At 44.1% G+C, this 22,155-nt stretch overlaps 1 protein-coding gene across 1 annotated transcript in view; it reads left to right on the top strand.

Annotated features, from left to right (window-relative positions):
- The window catches only part of gpc3 (glypican 3), a 100,353-nt gene that overhangs the window by 74,789 nt on the left and 3,409 nt on the right, over window positions 1-22,155 (top strand). The window contains exon 7 of the mRNA XM_046030240.1: window positions 12,787-12,973. Coding sequence (XP_045886196.1) covers window positions 12,787-12,973 — 187 coding nt within the window. The remainder of the gene's footprint in view (window positions 1-12,786; window positions 12,974-22,155) is intronic.

Below are 22,155 nucleotides of genomic sequence, written 5' to 3'. Positions count from 1 at the left end.
TGAAATGTGCAAACATGTTAGAATCAGATGTATTGTTTACTGTTTGTAATGTAAAAACAAGATGAAGAGTTTATAGCCTGCGGCTATACTTAGGCAAGGCACTGCTTTGAGTTAAATGCTCACATCAACATGCTAACATGCTCACAATAACAACGTGAACATGCTGTTGTTTGGCAGTTATAATGTTTACTATGTTCACCATCTTAGTTTAGCATGTTAGCATGTGAACATTTGCTAATTAGCACAAAACACAAACGTTATTACAATTCATCCTGAGTGGAACATGAATGTGTGTAGAACATTTTGTAGAAATCCATCCAATAGGTCTAGTAGACATTTCCCTAAAAAAACAACCTCATTGGGGTACCAGAAGAAAAGTCAGAGGGTCACCAAATGTGGTAGGATTAATCCTCTGGGGACCACGAATAACTGTACAATATTTCATGGCAATAGTTGTCTAGACATTTCACTCAAAACTTTATAATGAAAAGATAAAAGACACACTAGATCAAAGTTTAAAAAAAGTTGTTAGGATACATCATCTGAAAACCATGAATCTCTATACCACATTCTGTGTGAGATTATATCATTATAGATGTTAGATTTAGGGATGCTTATATGCTTATAATAGGTCTAATTGATTTGTCCCATACGTGACCTCTCTTGTCCCGTTTTTTGACTATTACGCTGATCTAACCACTGACACAACAGCAACAGCAGCAGTGCTGATCACGATACTTGACAATGGTCACCGACACCTGTCATCATCCAATCACATGCTTCAGTAGGCCTATATGTTAAGAAACGTTAAATGCAGCTACTGTGGAAATTGACAAAATAGCGGCAAGTGAAGCCTCGTACATGTATCACACTGTCAAACATGGACTTTAGCACCAGCTGTCTTGTTAAGCTAAACGATGTGTTGTTTCATGACTCAAAAATTGTGAAGAAGATGCATTTGGGAAGAACCAAAGCTGAGATGATTACAATGAATGTTTTAGGACCATGGGCCGTACAGGATGTCCTGAATGATCAATCCCCGTCTGATGGTGAGCCTGTGTTTTACATTGTTGCCACCGGCGCCTCAAACAAGAGAAACTGTTTCCAGTGTGCGTGTGATTTTTTCTGTGTCTGATAGTGTGCCGTGCAAGTTGCTTGACTTTTATGAAGATTGTGATGAAACTGCGAATGGTATTCAAGTTCCGATGAACTGCCTGAAAAAGCATGAACTGGAAATAAAACACATCACAAGTAGCTATGTTCTTTTTAGTTTGTGATATGTACATGAAGGGGATAACCTTTTGTAACCTACAGTGCAAGAGCCACAAGTGTTTTGACAAATAGTAAAGGTAACAGGTAGTGGTTCAATTAAAGGACTGTGTTAAAGGTACCTGCTGTAAATAAACTATTATTAAACCTACCAAATATTTAATTAAGAGATTAGCTGTCATTATGACAAATTGCTTAAAACAATACACTGTAAATTCACACAAAACCATACCTGCACTGCTGCAGCAGACCACCGTTTTGTCCCTATTTCATAGTGACAAATTTGGCAACACTAGTTAGATTATATCATTATAGATGTTAGATTATGTCATTATAGACTGTATCATTACAGATGTTAGACTATAGATGTTAGATGTTAGATTAAAAAAGTCAGGTGATCAGCAAGTCATTAGGATGTATCCTCAGGGCACTGCGAATCTCTGTTCAGAATGTGAATCCATCAAGAGCTGTTGCGGTATCAATGTCTTACAAACTGACCAGCTGTAGAGCCATGATGCTCGCTTGGCAAAAATGTGCTGCCCGTAGAGAAGGCAGATATGTTTTTGTTTTTTTCACCAAAGAGGCCAAACCTTAAACTTGCTTTATAATCCTGCTAAATGTTTATTGACTATACACAGTATTTCATGGTTATAGCTGCTCTAAGACGGCATGTTGTAAACAAACTCTGAAGGCACTGAAGAAAGTGATGTTGTTTAGTTAAAAGCAGTTTTACAAGGTCTCCACCTCCCCGCCAGTTGAAAGACCACCAGCTCTGGATGTTGCAAGGCTAAAAGCAAATGGAATGGACTAATTAACCATCTCATATGAGAGGGTAGGCCACAACTCACAGATAATTACTTTCATCTGCCCTGTTTATACGTGGAGTGCATGAGGACAGGCCAACAATGAGATAGTATTGTGTTCTTGGAAGTCAACCGGGTGACTGCCATGCTGATTAAAAACTGCAGTATTTAAGTCTTATGATGTTGTCTGTGTTTTTGAGCACCGTGTACAGTATGTTCACAGTTGCAGGCTGAAGAATGTGTACATTACTGTCCTTTATATATATTCAGCTCCACATTCAGGACATGGGTCACTCACATATGGGGCTTTACAAGTCCCATGAGACTGCACACATTTTTCCATTTGAATGTACATTATTCTCCTTTTGGCTCAAACTGTGAACACAATCAATGGTTCTTCCAGCTTGTACTGACCCACTTTCTAACCACCAATCAATCCCAGACCATAGTATGTGAGACTATGTCATAAAATATAGGGGCTGCACTCGCCAACAGTGAGGGGAACATGGGACCCCTCCAAAGAATCCACTTCCTTCCAACTTTAATCCCCATGATGTTTCATTCCTTCACTCCTAAGTGCTCTGTGACGACGGCCCTGTGAAATGCAGCTATGCCGCGGAAATGTGTCATTTCTCACGTTGTCAGTGTTGATCAGAGTATCAGCAGATATACAGAGACAGTCTGGCAGGGAGACCCTTGCCTTTGTGCCTTTGTGAGGCTAAACTAAACACCAAAAGAAAAAAAACTAACTCAGAGCCGGTCGCCTTAGCTTATAAAACAACCTTTTCTCACGCCTAAAGCAGCTGATGTCATGACTGAGCCGTAGCCAAGTTTCAAGTGAACTGTGCACTATAAATGGATGAAGAGAAATGGCTTTCTCCTTCAGTTATTGCTTCTCGACTTGGAATCTTTAAACATTGCACGACTGTGAGGAGCCATGGACATTTTTGTGCATGCTTACACTGTCTAACAAATTCCTGTGTGAGGGCCTGTCTGAGTGCTGTGCCCCGTACATGCAGTGTGTTAAAGCTGATAAAGACGAGCGTACGTCGACATGCTTTCCTTGTCTGTGACACCGAGTAGAAGACATTCTGTGAAGCCAGTCCGACACGTCTTGCTGTTTTCTTAATGGGAACTTCACTGTAACTTTGACATTGCATAAATACATTCATTTTGTAAAAAGTGGGCAAGTGAGATCCCTTGTGGAGAGCCAAATTCTGGAGTCGGCACTCCTAAATTAGAACATATTATTTTGATGATGTGTTCTTGTTCTGAGGAGATGAGTTTGTTTTTCTGAACATCTGTTTAACTTCCCAGAGTATCGGGTGTCTCCTCTGAACAACTAATCTCACAGGAGATGGTTGAGCTAGTGGCAAAATAGAGCAATTATGTGATTGGTCTTTGATTACAGAGCGTTCCCCACTCATTTGTCAGATGAGTTTGCCATTTGGAGGGTCAGACCTACTGGGATTATTCTGACAGCCTCTTCTTGGCTATATGACACTGTTTGGAGAGATACATTTGGAATACCGTGGATAAGAAAGACATCTTTGTTGAGGATTTTTATGAATCCCTTTTGGCAAAACACAGTCTTACCCTGTTAAAATTGCTCTGTCATTTGAAGAATAACAAACATCTTCATATCGCACGCCAAAGCTTTTATTTTTTAGTACCTTATTCATGTTCGTTGCCTTTCTTTCCATCTCCCCAGCTGTGCTGAGTTGTGTGTGACAGATTCCAGCTCTGTCGCCCTTCCCTCCTTCAGCCCCCTACCTCTCCCCCCTCTCCTAAACCCCTAGATCCCCCTCCTCTCCTCTCAGCTTCCCAGTCTAATTGAAGCCAGAACCTGGGAAAATTCTGCAGGTAGGACAGGAATCCAGGGTGGAAAATAAACCAGATCCCGAGCGCCACAAATTCCATCACGCAGTCTCACTTCCTCCGAGCCACCAGAGCCTGGGTAGCGTGTGCTCAACACCTCATGTATGCTCGTACAGAATACACTCTTTAATATATAACTCTCTCACACACACACACACACACACACACACACACACACACACACACACACACACACACACACTTAAGCTAGGACAGTTTTTACTGTGCACACTTGCTTAAACTTGTGAAACCAGCTCATATACAGCAGTGGCATATAAGCAAACAAGTGGCTATAAACTAAACCAACACTTAAAATAGTCTTTGAAAAGTATGAATAAATACAGTGCTATGTGCATTATGATTACAGCGTGGATAAAATGAAAGCTGCTTCATGACAAGGCCAGCATGCGGTGGCCTTTTCCTACAGGGTGTGCTTACAATCAGACTAATAGACACCACAGGTGTCAGACTAGGCCTGCTGTTTTGTAAACTTACACTTGCTATCCTGGCCATTATGCTCGCTCCAGTCAAAGAGGCTGACTCCTGTTTGATGTTATTTACAGAGGGTTTTTGAAGCGTTATTTAATATACCCCCTCAGGGCCTTCATCCTCTCGCCTTCCTAGTTTTTATGTGTGTGAAGTACGACTGCTCTGGAAGTGGAGGAGATAGGAGGGCTGTTAGGCTGCTAACTTCGAGAACGGGGATAAGCCATGAGGGTTCTTTAAATGAAGTGTGACACCTGGTGTAAAACTCTGAGGAGCCGCGGGGCGTTTATGGAGGCAGAATCAGTATCCCTGTTAGAGCACCACACACGCATGTTATGCTTTTGCCTTCCGCAGACTTCTGACTTCATGGTGAGTTTAGGATTTGAGGAGTTATGAGGAGTTATGGTTCCTTAAATTTAGGAATCCAACTATCAGATACCACCCCCCTGACCTCCATACACACACTCAGACACCCCTCTCCCACCCCAGCTTTTTCCTCTGCTTGCTGGGAGGTCAGACAGAGCATGTGAGGGCCCTTTTCCTACCAATTAGTCTGCCTGCTAATGAGGCCCAACCATCATCCCTTCTACCAATGCCACCCATTCCTCCTCACCTCCATACCTCCACCTCTCCCTCCCTTCCTTTGCCCTCCTTCTCCGCCCCTTCCCACCATCAGCCCTGGGGCCCGAGCAGGGGTCGCCTCTCTCTACGCACTCCGCCCCTTTGCTCCCACACCACTACCACCCCACTGGGTGTAATTATCACGCAGCCAGCTTATAAAAACCCTGCTGCACAAGCCATGCAGCCTGCTTGATGACCAGGAATCACAGCGAGTGAGTGCGTGTGATGAGGTCTTTAAATTCTCTCATGCTAATATTTGTTTGATGATTCTTTTCAACTGTCAGGGAGCAGAGAAATGAACAGATGAGTCTTCCTGCTGCAGTCTCTGATCTGATCCACACACCCTGGGCTTGTTGTCACCGGGCATAGTCACGTGTTGCTGTGTAACAAGATCCCCCCCTTCAAAGAGGTCAGGGGTCACACTTCCTGTTTCCTGTCACTGCTAGGTCATCAGAGGGTCTCCCTGAGAGGGTCAGAGACCTCCTCTGTTCTTCCTCTGCCTTTTGTTTGGGGCGACATTGCTCAGGGGGGGGGGGCACACATCAGAGTTGAGGCTCCTCTCTGGACCTGTCAAAGTGTTAGCACCCCCTAACTTTATCATTCCCCCATGTGCTCCTTGCCTTTCATCTTGGTAGACACCCATGCCTTGTCAGTATCCCTATGCCGTAATTGTTTTTCTGTTCTATGTCTCCCTCTTTGCCCCCAAGTTGCTGTTTTCTAGCACTCTCAAGCCACTTTCCCTGTGTTTCTGTTAGCTAAGATAACCGGCAGCAGAGCAGCTGGTTGATGCCCCACGGCCCACTGAAGCTTATGCAAGCACAGGCCACTCCACCCTCTATTATCCACTTACCCAACCGCTGGCTCCCGCTAGGTGTGATCATGGGACACGCAGTGACAGTCTGCTGATGCCGAAATGGAGGGTTTCTTAGCAACTCATGACTCTGGGAACCACGGCGATAACGTGTAAAGCAGACGAGCAGCAGACAAAAAGAGATTGTCTGAGGGGCGTAATCTGATTTAGCAACCAGCGGCCTGTGCAGGAATGGGACTTTTAAACCCCATGCAGACAATCAGGCATATTCACATACATAAATCCAGATTTTTATTTGGTTAGACTCAAAAAAGATTGAAAATTGTTGTCATACCAGATATATTTAATACTAGGGGGACTTGTATTCATGTCCTGCCTTGATCAGAGAAGACACAGTGGTTTATTGTTCCAGAAGAAGAACTGCCAACAATTTATTTTATCTGCTATCTTCAATGTATATAGACTTTTCATTAGCTTTCAAATATTATCCACCAGACACATAAAGTCCCTGCCAAGTCTAAACATTCATTGAGGTTTCAGTCCAAACTAGAGAAATCTGGAAGTAGCCTTATAGGCTTACTCAGAAAGGTGGAGTGGACACACGCCCAGTTTAACACAGGACGGGAAAGCTCCCTTTTTTTTCTCTGTGTTTTATGTTCCAACTGGAATTAACATCAGGAAATTAATCTTGTCTGCATTAACCGTCTGAAGCTGGGCTCCCGTTGCGTGACATACTTGACCACGGACAGAGAGAGAGAGACAAGAGGGAGGGGGAAAAACAGAGAGAAGAATGAGAGAGAATAGGTCCCCCACCTCTTTACATTTCAGATTCAATAAAAGTTGAGTAATGAGTCGCGGAGAGCGGGTGGGACTGCAGGGCAGGCTCTGTCGTCTGAAACGCCGCTCTGCCTGTCAGCGTGCTGAGGAGCTTTCCATGACTCACTCTGTGGAAAGTGCCTCCTGTCATTCCTCTGTCTGTCTGTCTTTCTCCCATGGTGTCTCTCATTCATTCCCACTCTCCTGCTTTTCTCCTGGCTCTCTCCTCCAAATGGCACATCTGACAACTTTATACAAGCGCAGCAGCTCATTGTACATGAGGGGATTAGGTGTAAGGAAAGTCCGTTTCCTTCATTTATCACGAAAAATAGTCTGTGCTGAAAAGTCATGTGTTTGATTTGTCTAACACAGTGACTCGGGTTGTGATTTAAAAATGTTCAATCTGGTGTACAGTATGTTTTTGGTTTTACTGGAGCTCTGGGATGAATAGGAGACAATTAGAGCCACTGTGTAAAATACAGCAGTTTATTATTTTTAACCAGCACTCTGGACTATGCCTGTTATATAATAATACACAAAGACTGATTACTTCTCTCACTTGTGAACCAGTTTCTTTGGCACTATTAAAATTAAAGGATAACTTCGGTTTGGTACAATTTGCGTCTAATTTTCTTAGTTTTGGCCATGTTTTCTATTGGAGATATATATATAAGATTAGGTTCAAGTACAGTAAATCACAGAAATTTGGGAATGGCAACAATGCTAAAAGAAATCATAGGAGTCAGACAATTAGATTAGGTAAGCCAATCTTCTTTGGACACGAAACGAAGGCTGTGGTAGCGACTTGTCGACCACAAGTTAGCCACGCCCTAAAGCATACCCTGATATATCGTCTATTTTCCTCTTTTCTAAATGGGACCACAAATTACAATGACCATCATGCTGTATTGAAGAAGAACACTAGAAACTAGCGATTGAAACCATAAATTCATTAGGAAAGTGTTTACTGAGGTAATAAATCAAGTGAGAATAAATTTTGTCATAGACTCCACTGCAGTCTGACTTTTTGTAACCAGTGGAGTCGCCCCCTGCTGGCCAGTAAAATGAATGCAGGTTTAAGGCACTTCCGCATTGGCTTCACCAAGATGTTGTTCCCGCTTGGTCTGAGCACACACTTCTTGCCCTACTTTGGTGTAGCAATCTTGCCCTATGTTCAGATCTCAGCAACTGCCAAATGATGATGACAAAACTAACTGTAACGGGTAAAATGTTAGCAAACATTTTCTTAGTTACTCATCCAGCAGACACAGAGCAACAATAGCATTCATTTTGGAGTCGTGTTTCAGGCCAGCTGATATTCACTCTCCCTTTCTCTCTGCTTGATCTCCACCAACATGTGAGGGAAAATATCTGGCTCTTTAATTGCTAAATGCTCCGCTTACTAGCTAGTTGCTAACTTTGTCTTTGTGGCGTTTGGTGCTGGGAAGCTTTTGGAGCTTTCATGCTGAAAACAGCTGCCATGGCTGAATATGAGATTGATGAGAACGGTGAGAGTGAACCAAAACAGCACAGTTGAGTGTGATAAAACCAAAACAATGAGCTAAAAGACGCAAAAAGCTCTGTAGTGCTGAGGAGAACTGCAGAGTTGTGATAATTTTCTGTGTGTTTGTCAGTAAAAATGATTTCACATCACACAGCTGACCAAATTTTAACATAAAATATTGATTAAAACAGTATACTCTATGATAATAAACCAGTTTTTATCCCTATGTCATACTAAAAACAGTTTTTGTTGATTGTGTGCATTTTAAGCCTTCAATTCAATTACGGAAACCATCAACATTAGACGGTGAAACCATGGCTTTTGTCATGAGCGTATGGTAAGTAGCGGTCTGGGAACCTAAGCCAAGTTCTGTAGATTAGATTTGCAGACAAGATGTGTTGAGGCATTGATAGAAACATTCAGAACAGCAGATTCCGTCTGGGCCGAGTCATGAGCAGCTTGTCCAGACAAGTCCTGTGCGTGGAGATGAGGACATAACACAGGGACTGATCCCAATCACACACTGACAAGAAGCCCCTTTTTTCTATTTACTTTCTGTCTTCATTACTCATCCCCTCCTTGTTTCTCCCCCCAAATCACTCATTCACTTCAACAGTTCCTACATTTATACTAAGATTTGTTTCCTTACCTTCAGATTTTGTCCCTTATTCTGTGATTAATGGGCAACTATGAACCAGGATCTTACTGCCACCTCATGTAAAAGACCACAGCTGATGATCAGTGAGTGCAGGTTGATTTCTGTCAGCGTAGGTCAGCCATTGGCTGGGCTCTGGCGCTCAGTTGCAGCTGTTGTGTCGAACAGTGACCCTGTGTGCAGTTCATGTCATGTGTGGGAGTCAGTGACAGACATGTGGTTTCTCTGTGTCTCTGTCTGGGCTGGCCTCAATTGAGCAATCGGCCACATGTTTGAGCTTTGTGTGCAGCCTTTGAGCTGGTGCTTCCTTGGTGTGACTTGCACTTTTGTGTTAAGGGCAGGTGAACCCTGTGTCCTGATGCCTATAGCCACCCTGATTACATGTTCTATGAGTCCAGCTGTCTGTCCAAGCCAGCTCTTGATGCATCTCCCGAAACACAGAAGAGAGCGAAGGGAAGAGTGAGAACGCCGGCCCTCCTCTGTTAATGGAAAACATACTGAGCATTTCTCTTTTATTTGTTTCCTCCCTGTTTCCTTTTGCTTTGGTTTTTTTTATTGCAGAAGATTCCAGCCCAGAGCGACTTGAGGTTTCTCCCTCTTGTGGTTAATCTGGAGGCTCTTGCCGGATCACGCTGTGGCTCAGCCATGCCAAAAGCGCAGCGTCACTTTCGACACAAACATACATCCCATCCCTCCCTGCCACCGCAGCTGTGGCAGAGGCAGTCAGCCAGTGGGCAGAAGCCACAGCGCCTTGCCACAGAGGTTCAGAGAGAGGCACTGCCCTGCCACCCCCCTGTGGAGAAGGGCACGGCTCACAGTTATGGCTCATTTAGGCCACTGCTATGACTATGCACCCAGTTCCATTTTTTAATTCCCAAAACCCCCTTTTTTTTTTTTCCTCCCTCCTTCCTTTTTAATTTTGTGGTCGAAATTGTATATTTCCTTGGAAGAAATGAATAAGAAAATAAGTTTAAATAAGTACAAATATTCCAAAATGCACAACTTTCAGATGCTGTTGTATTTATAGCCATGCTCGCAGCTCTAGTGAAGGCAGTGTTGGTCCGTCACCACTTTGGTTCAGACTGAAATATCTCAACAACTTGCACATCGATTGCTATGAAATTTTGTACAGACATTCATGGTCCCCAGAGAGTCTACCATCACCAGAAGGTTGATATTTTTGAGTTTTACTGAAATGTCTTGACTTCGATCAGATGGAGTGCCATGAAAATTGGTTTAAATATCCATGATCCCCAGAGGATGAATCCTAATGACTTTGGTGATCTTTTGATGTTTCTTGATTATTTGGCCCAAACTTTTATACAAACATTCATGGATGCTGGATAATAATGACTTTGATGATCCTCAAACTTTTACTTTAGTGTAACTGTCGCTGACACAAATGGATTGCCGTGAACATTCATGTTCCCCTCAGAATGATCACCAGACTTTTTTATTTTTTCTTAGGTCCATCATCAGGTCAAAATATATTTGTCCAATACTTTGGATTAGGAGTAAATATGACATTCCCATCAGCATCCGCTATAATTTGTATTTAGTGCTAATTTGCAAATGTTAGCATGCAAACACGCAAAACTAAGATGGTAAACAGTATACCTGCTAAACATCAGCATGTTAGCGTTGTCATTGTGAGTAGCCTTTATTAGCATGCCGACATTAGCATTTACTGCTAGTATGGCTGTAAACGCTTGTAGTTTTGTTTATTCTAATATCAGAATACAGTGAATCAGAGGACAGCGTGTATGTGTATGTGTTGAGGGGAGCTGGTGTGTAAGCACAGGCAGGTGGTGAGTGACACACGGCAGAGTTCACACAGATTGAGCTCTGAACAGGGGTCGACATTTGATGTCAATGTTTTTCCCCTTTCTCCTCATTCCTTTTTTTTGTTTTGTTCTAAACTACCCTGAACCACATCTTTCTTTCCCAGCTTTACAAGTGTTTGTTTGTCTTTTAATTGGTTTGTGAGGCACCCCTACCCTCCCAAACTCCAACAAGTTGCCAAGATACAGACCATGAGAAGGAATTTCAGGACCTCAGTAAATCTATAAAGGACTCTGGCAAATGCAGGCAAACATGGTTCTGTCTTTAACAGAACAGTTCAGTACATTAAATTCCCATTTGTCCTGTGGAGAGTTTGTTTCTGGGACATGTCTTAATGTGACACCTGAGGGCTCTGCTGTGTCAACAGGTTGCGTTTTGCTGGACGGCCTCAAACAGAAGTCAAAATGTTCCTATGGATCAGCTGTCCTGTCTGGGACTTACTGTTTGACCATCCTTCAGTCCAAGTGACCAGGCTTTAAGAAATGTTGTGTTCATCGTACGTATATGGTCTCAATGTTGGGATATGAATAGAGGCTTGTTGGGCAACCATGCTGTGAACAAGGTGAAGTGTGTTCCCTCTCTAAACTTTAGAGTTTATGTCACTTGTAAAACCCAGATTGACTGGTATATGCAGGCAAAGGGAAACAGGGTTGTTTATCTTGTGTCTGACGTAATTCTGTGATTAGCTTTGGGCTTTTATACCTCCGCTCTCACACAGTCTGATCCCAGGCAGACGTCGCAGCTGACCTGAGACAAAGCACATATGAACTCAATTTTCTCCCACAGACAGCCAAAACAAACAAAAACAACAACAGAAAATGCATGCTGACGTATGCAGATAGGAAGGAAATCCATAAAAAAACAAGCAAGGAGGCAGGGCGTTGAGATAAAAGGAAGCTCGGAGGGCAGGCGGCTGGAATTTAGCACATCTGTTACCTTGGCAGGGCTCTCAGTCATGTGCGATGTTGTGGAGGCTGAAAGATGGTCAGAGAGTGGCCATGTAGGTCTCCAAGCTCGTTCACATATTTTACAGGACAGATTTGTTTTCATTTTGGTGTTGTTCTTGAGCGGTGAAAGTTTATGTTTTCCTCCCAATTTTTGTGATTGAATGTACAAAGTTTGCTATTTCCACTCTTTTTACACTTAGTCAAAAGGAATTCAAAGATTTTTAATGAAAGTGCTTTACAGCTCCTGGACATTTCTATATTATTTATGAGTTGATTGGTTTACCACAGTCCTCAATAAACACTTTTGGTATGTGTTGCACAACACATTATGAGCTTCTGGAAATCACATGGGAAAATATTGCAGTTGAACAACAACTACTTTTACAGGCCAGCACCCAAACTGAATTAAGATTACGTCCATATTGCATGTTTTTTGCATATTTTCATCATATGATTATTTGTTTTTAAGCATTGTTTTATCTGTTTCCTGATTTGAATTATGTTGTATGCAACTTTTTATGCTGCCATCTTGGCCAGGTCTCCCATGCAAAAGAGGTTTTCTATCTAAAATGTGGCTTAACTCAGTCAATAAAATAAAAAATAGCATAGGTCTGAATGTTACAAACATTAACATAAAATTTTCTTACTCTTTGTTCCTACTTTCTCATTTTAGATCTTGAATCTTGAGTGTGTTATGTGGTGTTATTGTATCCCTGTTGCCCTGAGACAACCACTCAAGACAATGATGTTTGCCAGTAACAACACAATCGCACCAGTCTGCTTGCCCCACTGTTTCTTTTTCTACCAGTAAATTACATGGAGCGACAGCCACAAACCTTTGAATGAATCACATTTGGACAAAAATAACAAAACTGGCACTGATAATAAAAGTGTTCTCCTGCCTGGTGATTATAATTAGTTTGGTAAATACCAGCACTTTTAGATCTCATCGACTTTTTGTCTGGAATTCCCCTCATACTGTCATAATCATACAGTACACGCTCAGATCAAGAGACACCCCTTATTTATTTTCACAGCTCTGTTAAACCATTAATGCACAGGCACATTGTGGCCACAGAATGATTCATGAAGAGGGTGAGGGCGGAGTGGGTTTTAACCTCATTACCTTTAACCTCTTCCTGTTTGTCCCACAGTTGCTGCGGCTGGTGACGGTATCTGAGAAGCGCTGGAGAGCTCGGTCGCGTGGAGGAGGAGTGGATGGGTGGAGCGATGAGGGGGAAGAGGGATTCGAGAGTGGTGACTGTGATGATGAAGATGAGTGCACCGGAGTGTCAGGGCTCGGGCCGCCACCGAGACGCAAACGGTTACGCATCTTTGCAGGTTAGACGCAAACATTCGAACTGGATCTCAAAATGAAAGAAAGCAGCTTGTGTGGTTTCAAATGAGGTCCTGCAGCCACAGTGATAACTTAAAATGACCTTAAATTGCATTAATGAGATGGGTTGTGAAAAAATGTTGGGCACAAGCGATTAAGTTGTTTATGTTTAAGTCAGCTCACTAAATTGGAGCTATTTACTTTAAAACTGGTAAGTGCACGAATAGGTTTGGCTTCTTCTGCAGTGAGTCAGAGCAGCCACAGTCCAAACACAGGCAGTGGGCACAGCAGAGAGGTGTTTACATGACTACTATACATGTTGACACCAACGCGATACTATGCAGCAAGAGACGTGAGACTTCCTCAGGTAGCCGCCTCACCTCGACCTCCTGACCTCCCCGCTGTCAATCCCTTCGAAACGTCAGACGTGCTCTCCAAAAGACAAACAAAGAACAAATGAAGCTACAAACTGTTGGAAGAAAAGAAACCAAACAGTAAAAGAGGGAGAAAACAGCCAGGGAGCAGGAACAAGGGGGTTCAATACACCGACACAAAGCCAACGCAGCTGAGCAAACACGGCAGTGGGAGTAGTCCTCCTGTCGGGGATGTTGTGACAGAGATTTGGGATCGCCTGGCAGGGATTGAGAGCAGGAACCCGGGGTTAATGGAGGAATCCTGTGGGGCCATCACTTCCACCAGGCTGGGCCGTGAGAGTTGGATGCCCTCTCTTGCACGCTCCTGTTAGCCTGACTGTACAGTTCTGCTTCGATACACAGAGTCATTACCCCATCTTCTCTGGCTTACAAACTGCTGAAGGTTGACACAGTGGGAAATTAAAGCACCCTTTTAGTCTGACCTCCATCTCAATCTCAAAATCTGTTTTCCCTTATCTGTCCTATGATTTAGCAGATTAGATGTATATTTGGTGTGTGTGTGTGTGTGTGTGTGTGTGTGTGTGTGTGTGTGTGTGTGTGTGTCTGCAAGGCACATATACGGCTGTTTGCGCCTGTTTGTACATGAGCCAGTAAGGTTTGCAGACCTTGAAGAGTCCCTGCTCATTGGCAGATAGCCAGATAGCTGCTGATAGCCTGTGATGACTCAGCTAAATGCTGACCTAGCACGGCCCCTCAGCCCATTTTGGTCAAACAGGGGACTGGGGTTCAAAGGTCAACCTGCAGACTATGAGGCCTAATGGGCTGCGTGTCTGTGGTCTGCTGCTCTGAAATGGAATAGGCAGATCTGGTTTCACAAAGCCTAGAGTGGCGCAACAGTGTAGCACACACACACACACACACAACGAGGAAAGGTGACAGAAGCCACAACAACAAGGTGTAGACAGGACTGACGCAGGGCCTAGACCCCCACACAGCCCAGCTGTCAACCTGCCGACCACACAGAGGATGTACCCAGACGTACCTAATGATTGATCTGTCCTCGCTCATTCTCTATATGGATTCCATAACCTTCTGATCACTAATGCTACGCACCCACAACACACACAGAGACACACTCACATCCCCTCCCGACCAATCAAACCCCACGCCGCACATTCCCCAGAGCATTCCAGGCCAGGGAAGCTATTCCAGGACAGGGATCCCCACCCACACACACACACACACACACACACACACACACACACAGACCCACAGACCCACACCACCACTCCTCCAAAGTCAGACTAATAGGCAGGCACTGGCCTGGTTACAGCTCACTCACTGGCCTCTCTGGTGATGTGTCAGTTAATTCTATTATTTGTGAAGTGGGAGCAGAAAAATTGTCAAAAACAGTTCATATAATTTGAGGCTGCAACTGTTTTGTTTAAGTGGCGGTTGACATCACGCCAGGCCGCCAGCCATAATAAATTACACATGTTATAGGGTAAAAGAAACACATGGTAAAGCCTAATTATTGTCAGAAGATCAAATTATTTGTCTTCAGTCACCTAGACATACCATATGCACGTTGTTTAAACCAAGCCTATGTCTATTTTTCTGAACAGTGGCTGCTGCGGCCACAATTGTCAATTCTGAAATAATGTTAAATGGTAAAATGTCAGGTGCCAGAAACTCAAGTAGGGAAGAGTCTTTAAGTCAGATAACTGACTCAGTAATCTTATTTACACGGTAATATTTACCTAAAGTTAGTTAACATTAGCCACCAAAAGCTACTGGTAGATACATAGTCTCACTTGTAGTATTTTAACTTTGCCTCTGGATGTGTTATAACACACATTTATAGCAGTAACTCTGAAGGTCTTCATTACACAATTAAAACTATAGAACATATTGCCTAGTCAGAAAATACCTGTTACATTTAAACAAAAAAACATTTTTTTGCCACTGTAATCTCAAAATGTGTATGTGAATACACATAAGTATGGGTTTGTCTGCATGTGCAGTTTTTCTAATCCTGTAATCTGTGATACCGTAGGACCGTCTTTCATTCACGAGGGCTCACCTGTGTTTCTGTGCTTTCATGCACACCTGGTCTCTGACTGCACGACCTCTGTGGGAAACAAAGAATCTGCCACCATCTCCATAAAATCTGCTCAAAGCCTCTCTTCATTCCCTCATCCTCACTTCATTTTATTCTCCTGCTGTCACTTCAGATTTGTACCACAGTGTTTTCAGAACACAGCTTCACAAAAGCACCGGCCACTTTACAGTAAACAGTCTTAAAATGAATGATGAAAATCAGCGTTAAAGTGGAAACCTCCCAGTGAGGTCAATCATTTGTTTCCAGCTAGGTTTCAGTTCTTTTTTCCACTTCTATTTGTAAATTAAATGTCAGCACTGTAAAATATATCAAATCATTCTCATGAATTTCAAGGAAATGTTTCTTGACTCAAGTTAGTTCCTGAAACAAAATGATTTGAGAAAATGCCTCTTTTTATAATAGGAGTTGACCACTCTAGCTAACAGACTAAATAACCTGTTAAAATGGGTTTTTGATGCAGTTTGGAAACATGCAGTAGTCTGAAAGCCAACAGTTGGTGGGCTCTACTACAGCACAGCAGCCCGTAGCTCTGCCTTGCTGAGCAGGACTGGCCTTTGCTACGTGCTGTACCTCGCCATGCTCAGCAGGAGCCGCGTGAATAGGCCTCTTGTTATGTTCCCGCACTCAGACATTCGGTCACTGTAGGCACGCTGAAGGAAAGCCGTTCTTTTGGAAGCATTTGAGCATTTTATCAGCGCCAGGGGTTAGCAAAATACAAAGTGGAAATATTCCTGTAATGTGAAACATGCGGCTTGCGATGAGAGGCTGGGCTCACCTTTCAGGTCTGCTACAAATTTTGTGGTTTGAACAAAGGAGCGAGTAAAAGAAAGAAGAAGGTGACGAAAGAATGCGGGGAAAGAACAGACAGAGACAAAAACACCTTTGATAACTCTAAAGGTTGATACACTAGGAAACCTAAACATTCTTTACTCTTTATGTGGGTCGAATTGTCAGCCGTACGTGCTGCCAATGCGAGAACCTGGTATGTTAATTAACCGCAGCTGCGACCCCTGACCCTGTGCACCTGAAAGGTGAGTCACACGGCGCCGATCCTCCACAGTAGTGTTTGCCACATGTCTTCATCAATAAAAGCCATGATCCAGACACTGTTGACATAAGCTCTGGCAGCTCTGGATGCATTCACCATGTCCACTGTATCCTCCTCCTTTAAGCTCCATATAGTTTCATGAAGCTGATTTTCTGAGCTACTGCGCTCATGAATGTGCTTCCAGTTAAAGAGTCATCCACATGTGGCTGCCAGGTAGAGGGCCCGCGTGCCACAGGTTAGCGTGAGACCGAAGGACACGGGCTCAGACGATGCAGATGTGCGAGGAGGAGTGCAGGTGTTTGGGTGGCGGGGGACTCTGGGTGCCCACATGGCCTGAGTCCTCTATTGTTTTTCAACAGCAAGCAGAGTCGGATGATACCAAAAACCTTTGCCTTCACCAGGACTGAATCATCAGGCTAACACCCTGAACTAAGATGGTGAACATGTTAAACATTATACCTGCTGAACATGTTAGCATTGTCATGATAAGCATGTTAGCATGCTGACATGCTAGCATTTACTCCAAAGCACCACTGTGCCTAAGTGCAGCCTCACAGAGATGCTAGAGTAGTTAATTATCAATCAAAACTCTTTGAAAGACCTCCAACCCTGAAAGGTTTTGGTTGCGATAGCATATATTGATTGTACCAGTCTGCTCCCACTGATCTTAAGTGTTGCTATAAAACGGCATAATTATGATTTATTTTTTCCAGAGAAATAAAAGAGATACAGATGAAAGAACAGATGTTGTTGCTCAGTTTAAGGCAATATGCACCCTCACCGCAAATCAGAATCTTCATTCCAAAAAGAGATTTGGAAAAAAGGCCTACTGCTGTAATCCCTGGCTGAGAAAATGATCATTCTGTAGCCGACTAAAATCTGTTTATTATTTAGATGATTTATGATGAAGTTAGTAATAGTAATGAATATTTCTGGATAAATCCTGATAACGTAAAAACCATGGGGTAGAGGAGGTGCTGAAAGGTTTAAGGGAGGCGTTGGTGGAGAGCCTGATAATGTGTAACACACCGTGAGGGTTCTGACCCAATGTTCTCTACCTCCGTCCCTCCTTGGGCTTATAAACAACCTCTGTGAATTCAGCCAATCCTCCTCCTTCCCCACCTCCTCCACGCCCCTCACAAAAATAATGAAGCTTGCCACCATCTGTGTAAACAGGCTTGGCTAGTAGGAGCGGCTCTCTCGCTGTCGTTCTTACTGGAGCCAGCCACAAGGTCCTGTGTGTCCCCAGTTATGGGGCTGAGTGTGGTGGCAGTGGAGGGGAAGATGGGATGGGAGAGGGGAAAAGGGAGGAGAGAACACGAGGATGAAGTTACCCTCTTATTGGACCCTTGTTGGTCTTCCGCCATGGAGCTTTCTCAAATCAATCCGGGGATGAAATCCTTAAGATTAGCCAGAAGGCAGGAAGAAGAGCCCTGGTTTTAATTTGTGTGGATACAAACGCACAGAGCTGTCTGGGTTCCCATCATCTACATGAGGGGGGCCCACCAGCGTTTGATTCATTTTGTAGGCCTATGCATTTTTCTGTGTTTGTGTGTGCCTCTCGGAAAAGCGTTTGTTTGCTCAAGAGCTTTATTTACGTTCACAGGCACTTTTTGGACGCACTAAATTGATTCCAGGCCCGTTCCTGGGTCGTGTCCATCAGCTCAGCCACAGTCCACAAACACTCTGCACACAGCGGGACCATTCTCGGGCCTGGTGCTCCACTGCTTGTCGCCCCAGTGACACACACCAGCCATTTTGTGGGAATGTCTTAAAAGCCTGGTTGAGGGTTTGGGTGGTTTGAGTTCTACATGTTAACCCTCTACTTTCACCTGTGTCTCCTAAATTCTCCCTCTAGCCATCTTTTCCTCCCTGTGGCCTGCTCTCACTCTGTTTTTCCAGCCCATTGTTGAAAGTAACTCAACGATGCAGTGAACATTGCAGGAGTCCTGCTGTCGATAGACTCTGAGCTGCTGGAAGAAACCGCACGCTAGCCACCAAAAAGGGCTCGGACAGATAGTGAAACTGCTCAACAGGAGCTCTCTGTGTGTACAGTCAGACCAGGCAAATTGTCACTCTTGGCTGTATGCCTTTCCATGACAGGAATGTAGGGAGAATTCTGCATGTTTGTTGACAGGGACATTTGCACAACAAACACACATCTCAATCTGCCAGCTACATCTCCTTCACCGGACTGACTGCTGGACACAGGAGGAGAATGTAAACAGATGTGTGTGTTGGATGTCAGGTTCTCTTATTATTAAAAGATAAAGATAGTATCCAAAGAATGTGTTCCTCAGAGGCACTCTGACGTCCCCCAGGCCAAACTCAAACATCAGCATATCTCCGTGCAAGGCCACTCCTGCATCATCATCTCCCTCTCTCTAACTGATAAGAACCACCGTTGTTCCATCTCTCCACCCCTAAAAGCCCCTAACCGGCGCTCCCTGCCAACCTCTGACCCTTTGTCGGCACCGACCTCAGAGCCAACGGGGGTTACAGGCCATCTGTGTACGCAGCATAGCTCCCCACCCCGAACCAGCCCCTTGCCCTCAGCACAGAATCGACTCTTTGTATGTTTGATTTGTTATGGTTTTTACTCTCTCTCACTCACTCGCACTTTCCACCTTCGCAGAGCCAGCACTACGAGGAATTCTCGGTTGAAATTTATGTATCTGTTTCAAACTTTTATTTCTTTTCAAACTCCTTCTCTTTCTCCTTTCTACGACCATATTAGCTGTTACTGGAAGTGGAGACTATAAATACATCGGAGTAAATCTAATTTAGACAGCGCAGGGAGAGGCCAGTCGGTGCAACATGCTGGTCATCCCCTAACTGACACCACCTCCCTTCACTGACCATTTTAATTAATAGGTGTTGACTTGCATTTATCCCACAAAGCCACAATTTAGAAAGTGTCTGGGAGGGCTGGTTTCCCCCTTTTGACAGCCGGGTGTATTCCTTTCTTATCAGAACAAAACCTAAAAATTCAGTATTCATTTTGGTGTTTTTTAGGTTTAAACTCACCACACCATTTGTGTCCCTTCTTTGCTGCTCTCAATGTTCCCATTCTGTTTTCTGTTTTGCTGAACTTCCTTAAGTCTCCTAACTCATGTAATCACTTTGAATTTCAACTTTCCTGTTAAACTTTTTAGAACTCCAGTATGTCTGTTTACGTCCTCAGTTCTCTTTGGCATCACGCCTCTCTGTCTTACTCTCTTGCCCTCTGTGTGGGAGGATGCCTCAGCCTAGAATAACAGTGAGTGTTGTGGAGGTTGAGAGGCCAGAGCAGCTCAGAAAGCGGTGCTGTTGCAAAGGCCTGAGGCAGGGCCTCCTCTAGGCGTCCCGTTTGTCTTGGCCCAACATTCCCAGCCTCTCCGAGCGCCCCTGTGGTCGGCCTGTGGGTGTGGAGGCAGACGGTCGCATTCCCTCCTGCCCATGGACAGAAGCATCCTGCACCGCTCCCTCAGTTCCTTCCCAGCTCTCAATCAGCAATGTCCGGGGGTAAAACAGCCCTGACCAAGACACAAAAGTTACAGAATGTGACCAACAAGCCAATAATCACAATTCAGCCCTGCATCTGTTACCCTTTTCAAGATAAGGCCCAATCAATCAACCCAGCAGCTCCTATCATGTTTTTACAGACCCATTGTTTTCTTTGCAGCTGGAAGGGCGGCTCCTGACAAACGATTACACACATGCACACCAGCCCTTCAATTTCTAAATTAGCTGAGTGCAATATTTAATAAAATAGTTTGCTCTGTGGAGATGAGACGAGTGATAAAATATTTACTTTACCTCTGAAACCATTATTTCTTTTAAGCTGTTGAATCTTAAAAACCTAGATCAAGTTTGACCAGCTTAGGTGTGTTATGTGCACATCGTCTGCCAATGTAGCAGCAATCTAAACCATCTCTCCCGTTTCATAAGAAGCACCTGTGTTTGGAGACTTAACATTCCACATACTTATCTGACCAAAAAAAGGCCTTTGTGCATAGCACACATGTACTGAATAAACTGTGCTGGACCATGGAGGTACACACTCGCCAGAGGAGTTATAAAATGTCTCAACTGGTGTACCTACTCCTACAGGTAATTCAACTGCATTTGAGAAACGGCTGACAATTATGCCGCATTTGAGACAGCTCAAATTAACTGTTTCCTGTGATTTTCTGTATCATATAATCAGAATGTGCTGTAAAACGCGACTTCCCACTCACTGTTGCAATTTTCCTACATAGTTTGCTTGTTGTGACAACTGCAAACTGTAAACGACAAGCCTCGGGCACCGAGCGCTGCTGAAAACAAAACTCGAGACTCTCGCCCCACTCCCTCTTTCCCATGTTCTCCTCTGCCTAGACAGACAGAAACACCACACACACACACATATATATACATTCGAGCACAAACTCCAGCCACTGCTTGACCCGTTAGGGGGACCCAAACAAACATCCGCTCCCCCTGAAAACCACAGTCTGGATTTATTTGTCTGTTCTCCAGAGGAATGGTCACTAAAGAAAACATGAAGTTGAATGCGTCCCGGCTGTTGACTTGCATGTCACTGAACCTACCTGCTCATTCTTAGTCCGGTGCTTTAGTGTAACTAATCAATGGGTGGAGCGTTGACCTTTCCCCGGAGTCGTAACTTGAGCTCATGAGGCCACGATAAAGCCAGCAGGGGTAAGCTAGCAAGGTGGCATCCTTTGATGAGTGATAGTCTCAAAATGAAAGGTTTGAATGGACGAGCAGGAGGAGGGCTGAAAGCCACAAGGACCCACATTGGGCACATAAATCACAGTCGGGATTGTGACCCTATTTTTAGCCAGTTATCCATCTATCTGCCTAATTGTCCCTGCCTGTCCACTGTCCTGGCTTCTCCCTGAGAGGAAAAGAGAAAAAGAAGATGAATCTGGATTATTTATGTCTGTGTTTTCCTCTCTTTCACTCTCACTCTGTCTATATTTTGCCACACACACACGCAAGCACAGGTGTTCATCACTAATGATACCAGGATATTATTAGTCCCAGGCCTTCGTAGGGGATCCAAGTTTGCATAGTGTTCAGTCCCTGTTGGGTTGTTTTTAAAGCCTGCAGAACAAGGCCCCTCTGTGGTGCTGCTCATGTCAATGTGTTTAAACTAGCAAGAAAGACCCTTTTCTCCCGCCCCGATTTGAGGGTTTTTTTTCACAGCCTGAGACTTTTTTTCCTCTCACATTATTGCCACTGTAAAGCACACCAACACAATGCTCTCCCACTTAGTCTCTCGCTTTTTCACAAACACACTCAGAGACGGGCGCACACACCCCACTCAATCATCCACACACAAATGTAGACGCACATGCCCCCACCCTCCCTCTTATCCACAGTGTATATAAAAGCTGTATCGAATTGCACCTTGAGCTTAATTGGCTCGGCAGTACAGTGCGCCGCTGTCGACAGTGACAAATCGCTCTTTCAGAGCCCTGAAGAATGTCTGCCCACTGCTATGTCAGAGAGGACATAGGAGGAGAAAAAAAGTTAATTGTCCCCTGGCCGCCGTTCAAATGGTGTCGTAACTGCAAAGAAATTCATAGGAGATGCCGTTTGGAGCTTCGGAGGTTTATTTATTTGCCTTGGCACCAGGAGTTCAGGAGGAAGGGCCCA

Source organism: Micropterus dolomieu, linkage group LG19, assembly GCF_021292245.1.
Source record: "Micropterus dolomieu isolate WLL.071019.BEF.003 ecotype Adirondacks linkage group LG19, ASM2129224v1, whole genome shotgun sequence".
In the NCBI taxonomy this organism is placed as follows: Eukaryota; Metazoa; Chordata; class Actinopteri; order Centrarchiformes; family Centrarchidae; genus Micropterus; species Micropterus dolomieu.
The sequence above is the reverse complement of the archived record's forward strand: the minus strand, read 5'-3'. Positions and strand labels throughout refer to the sequence as shown.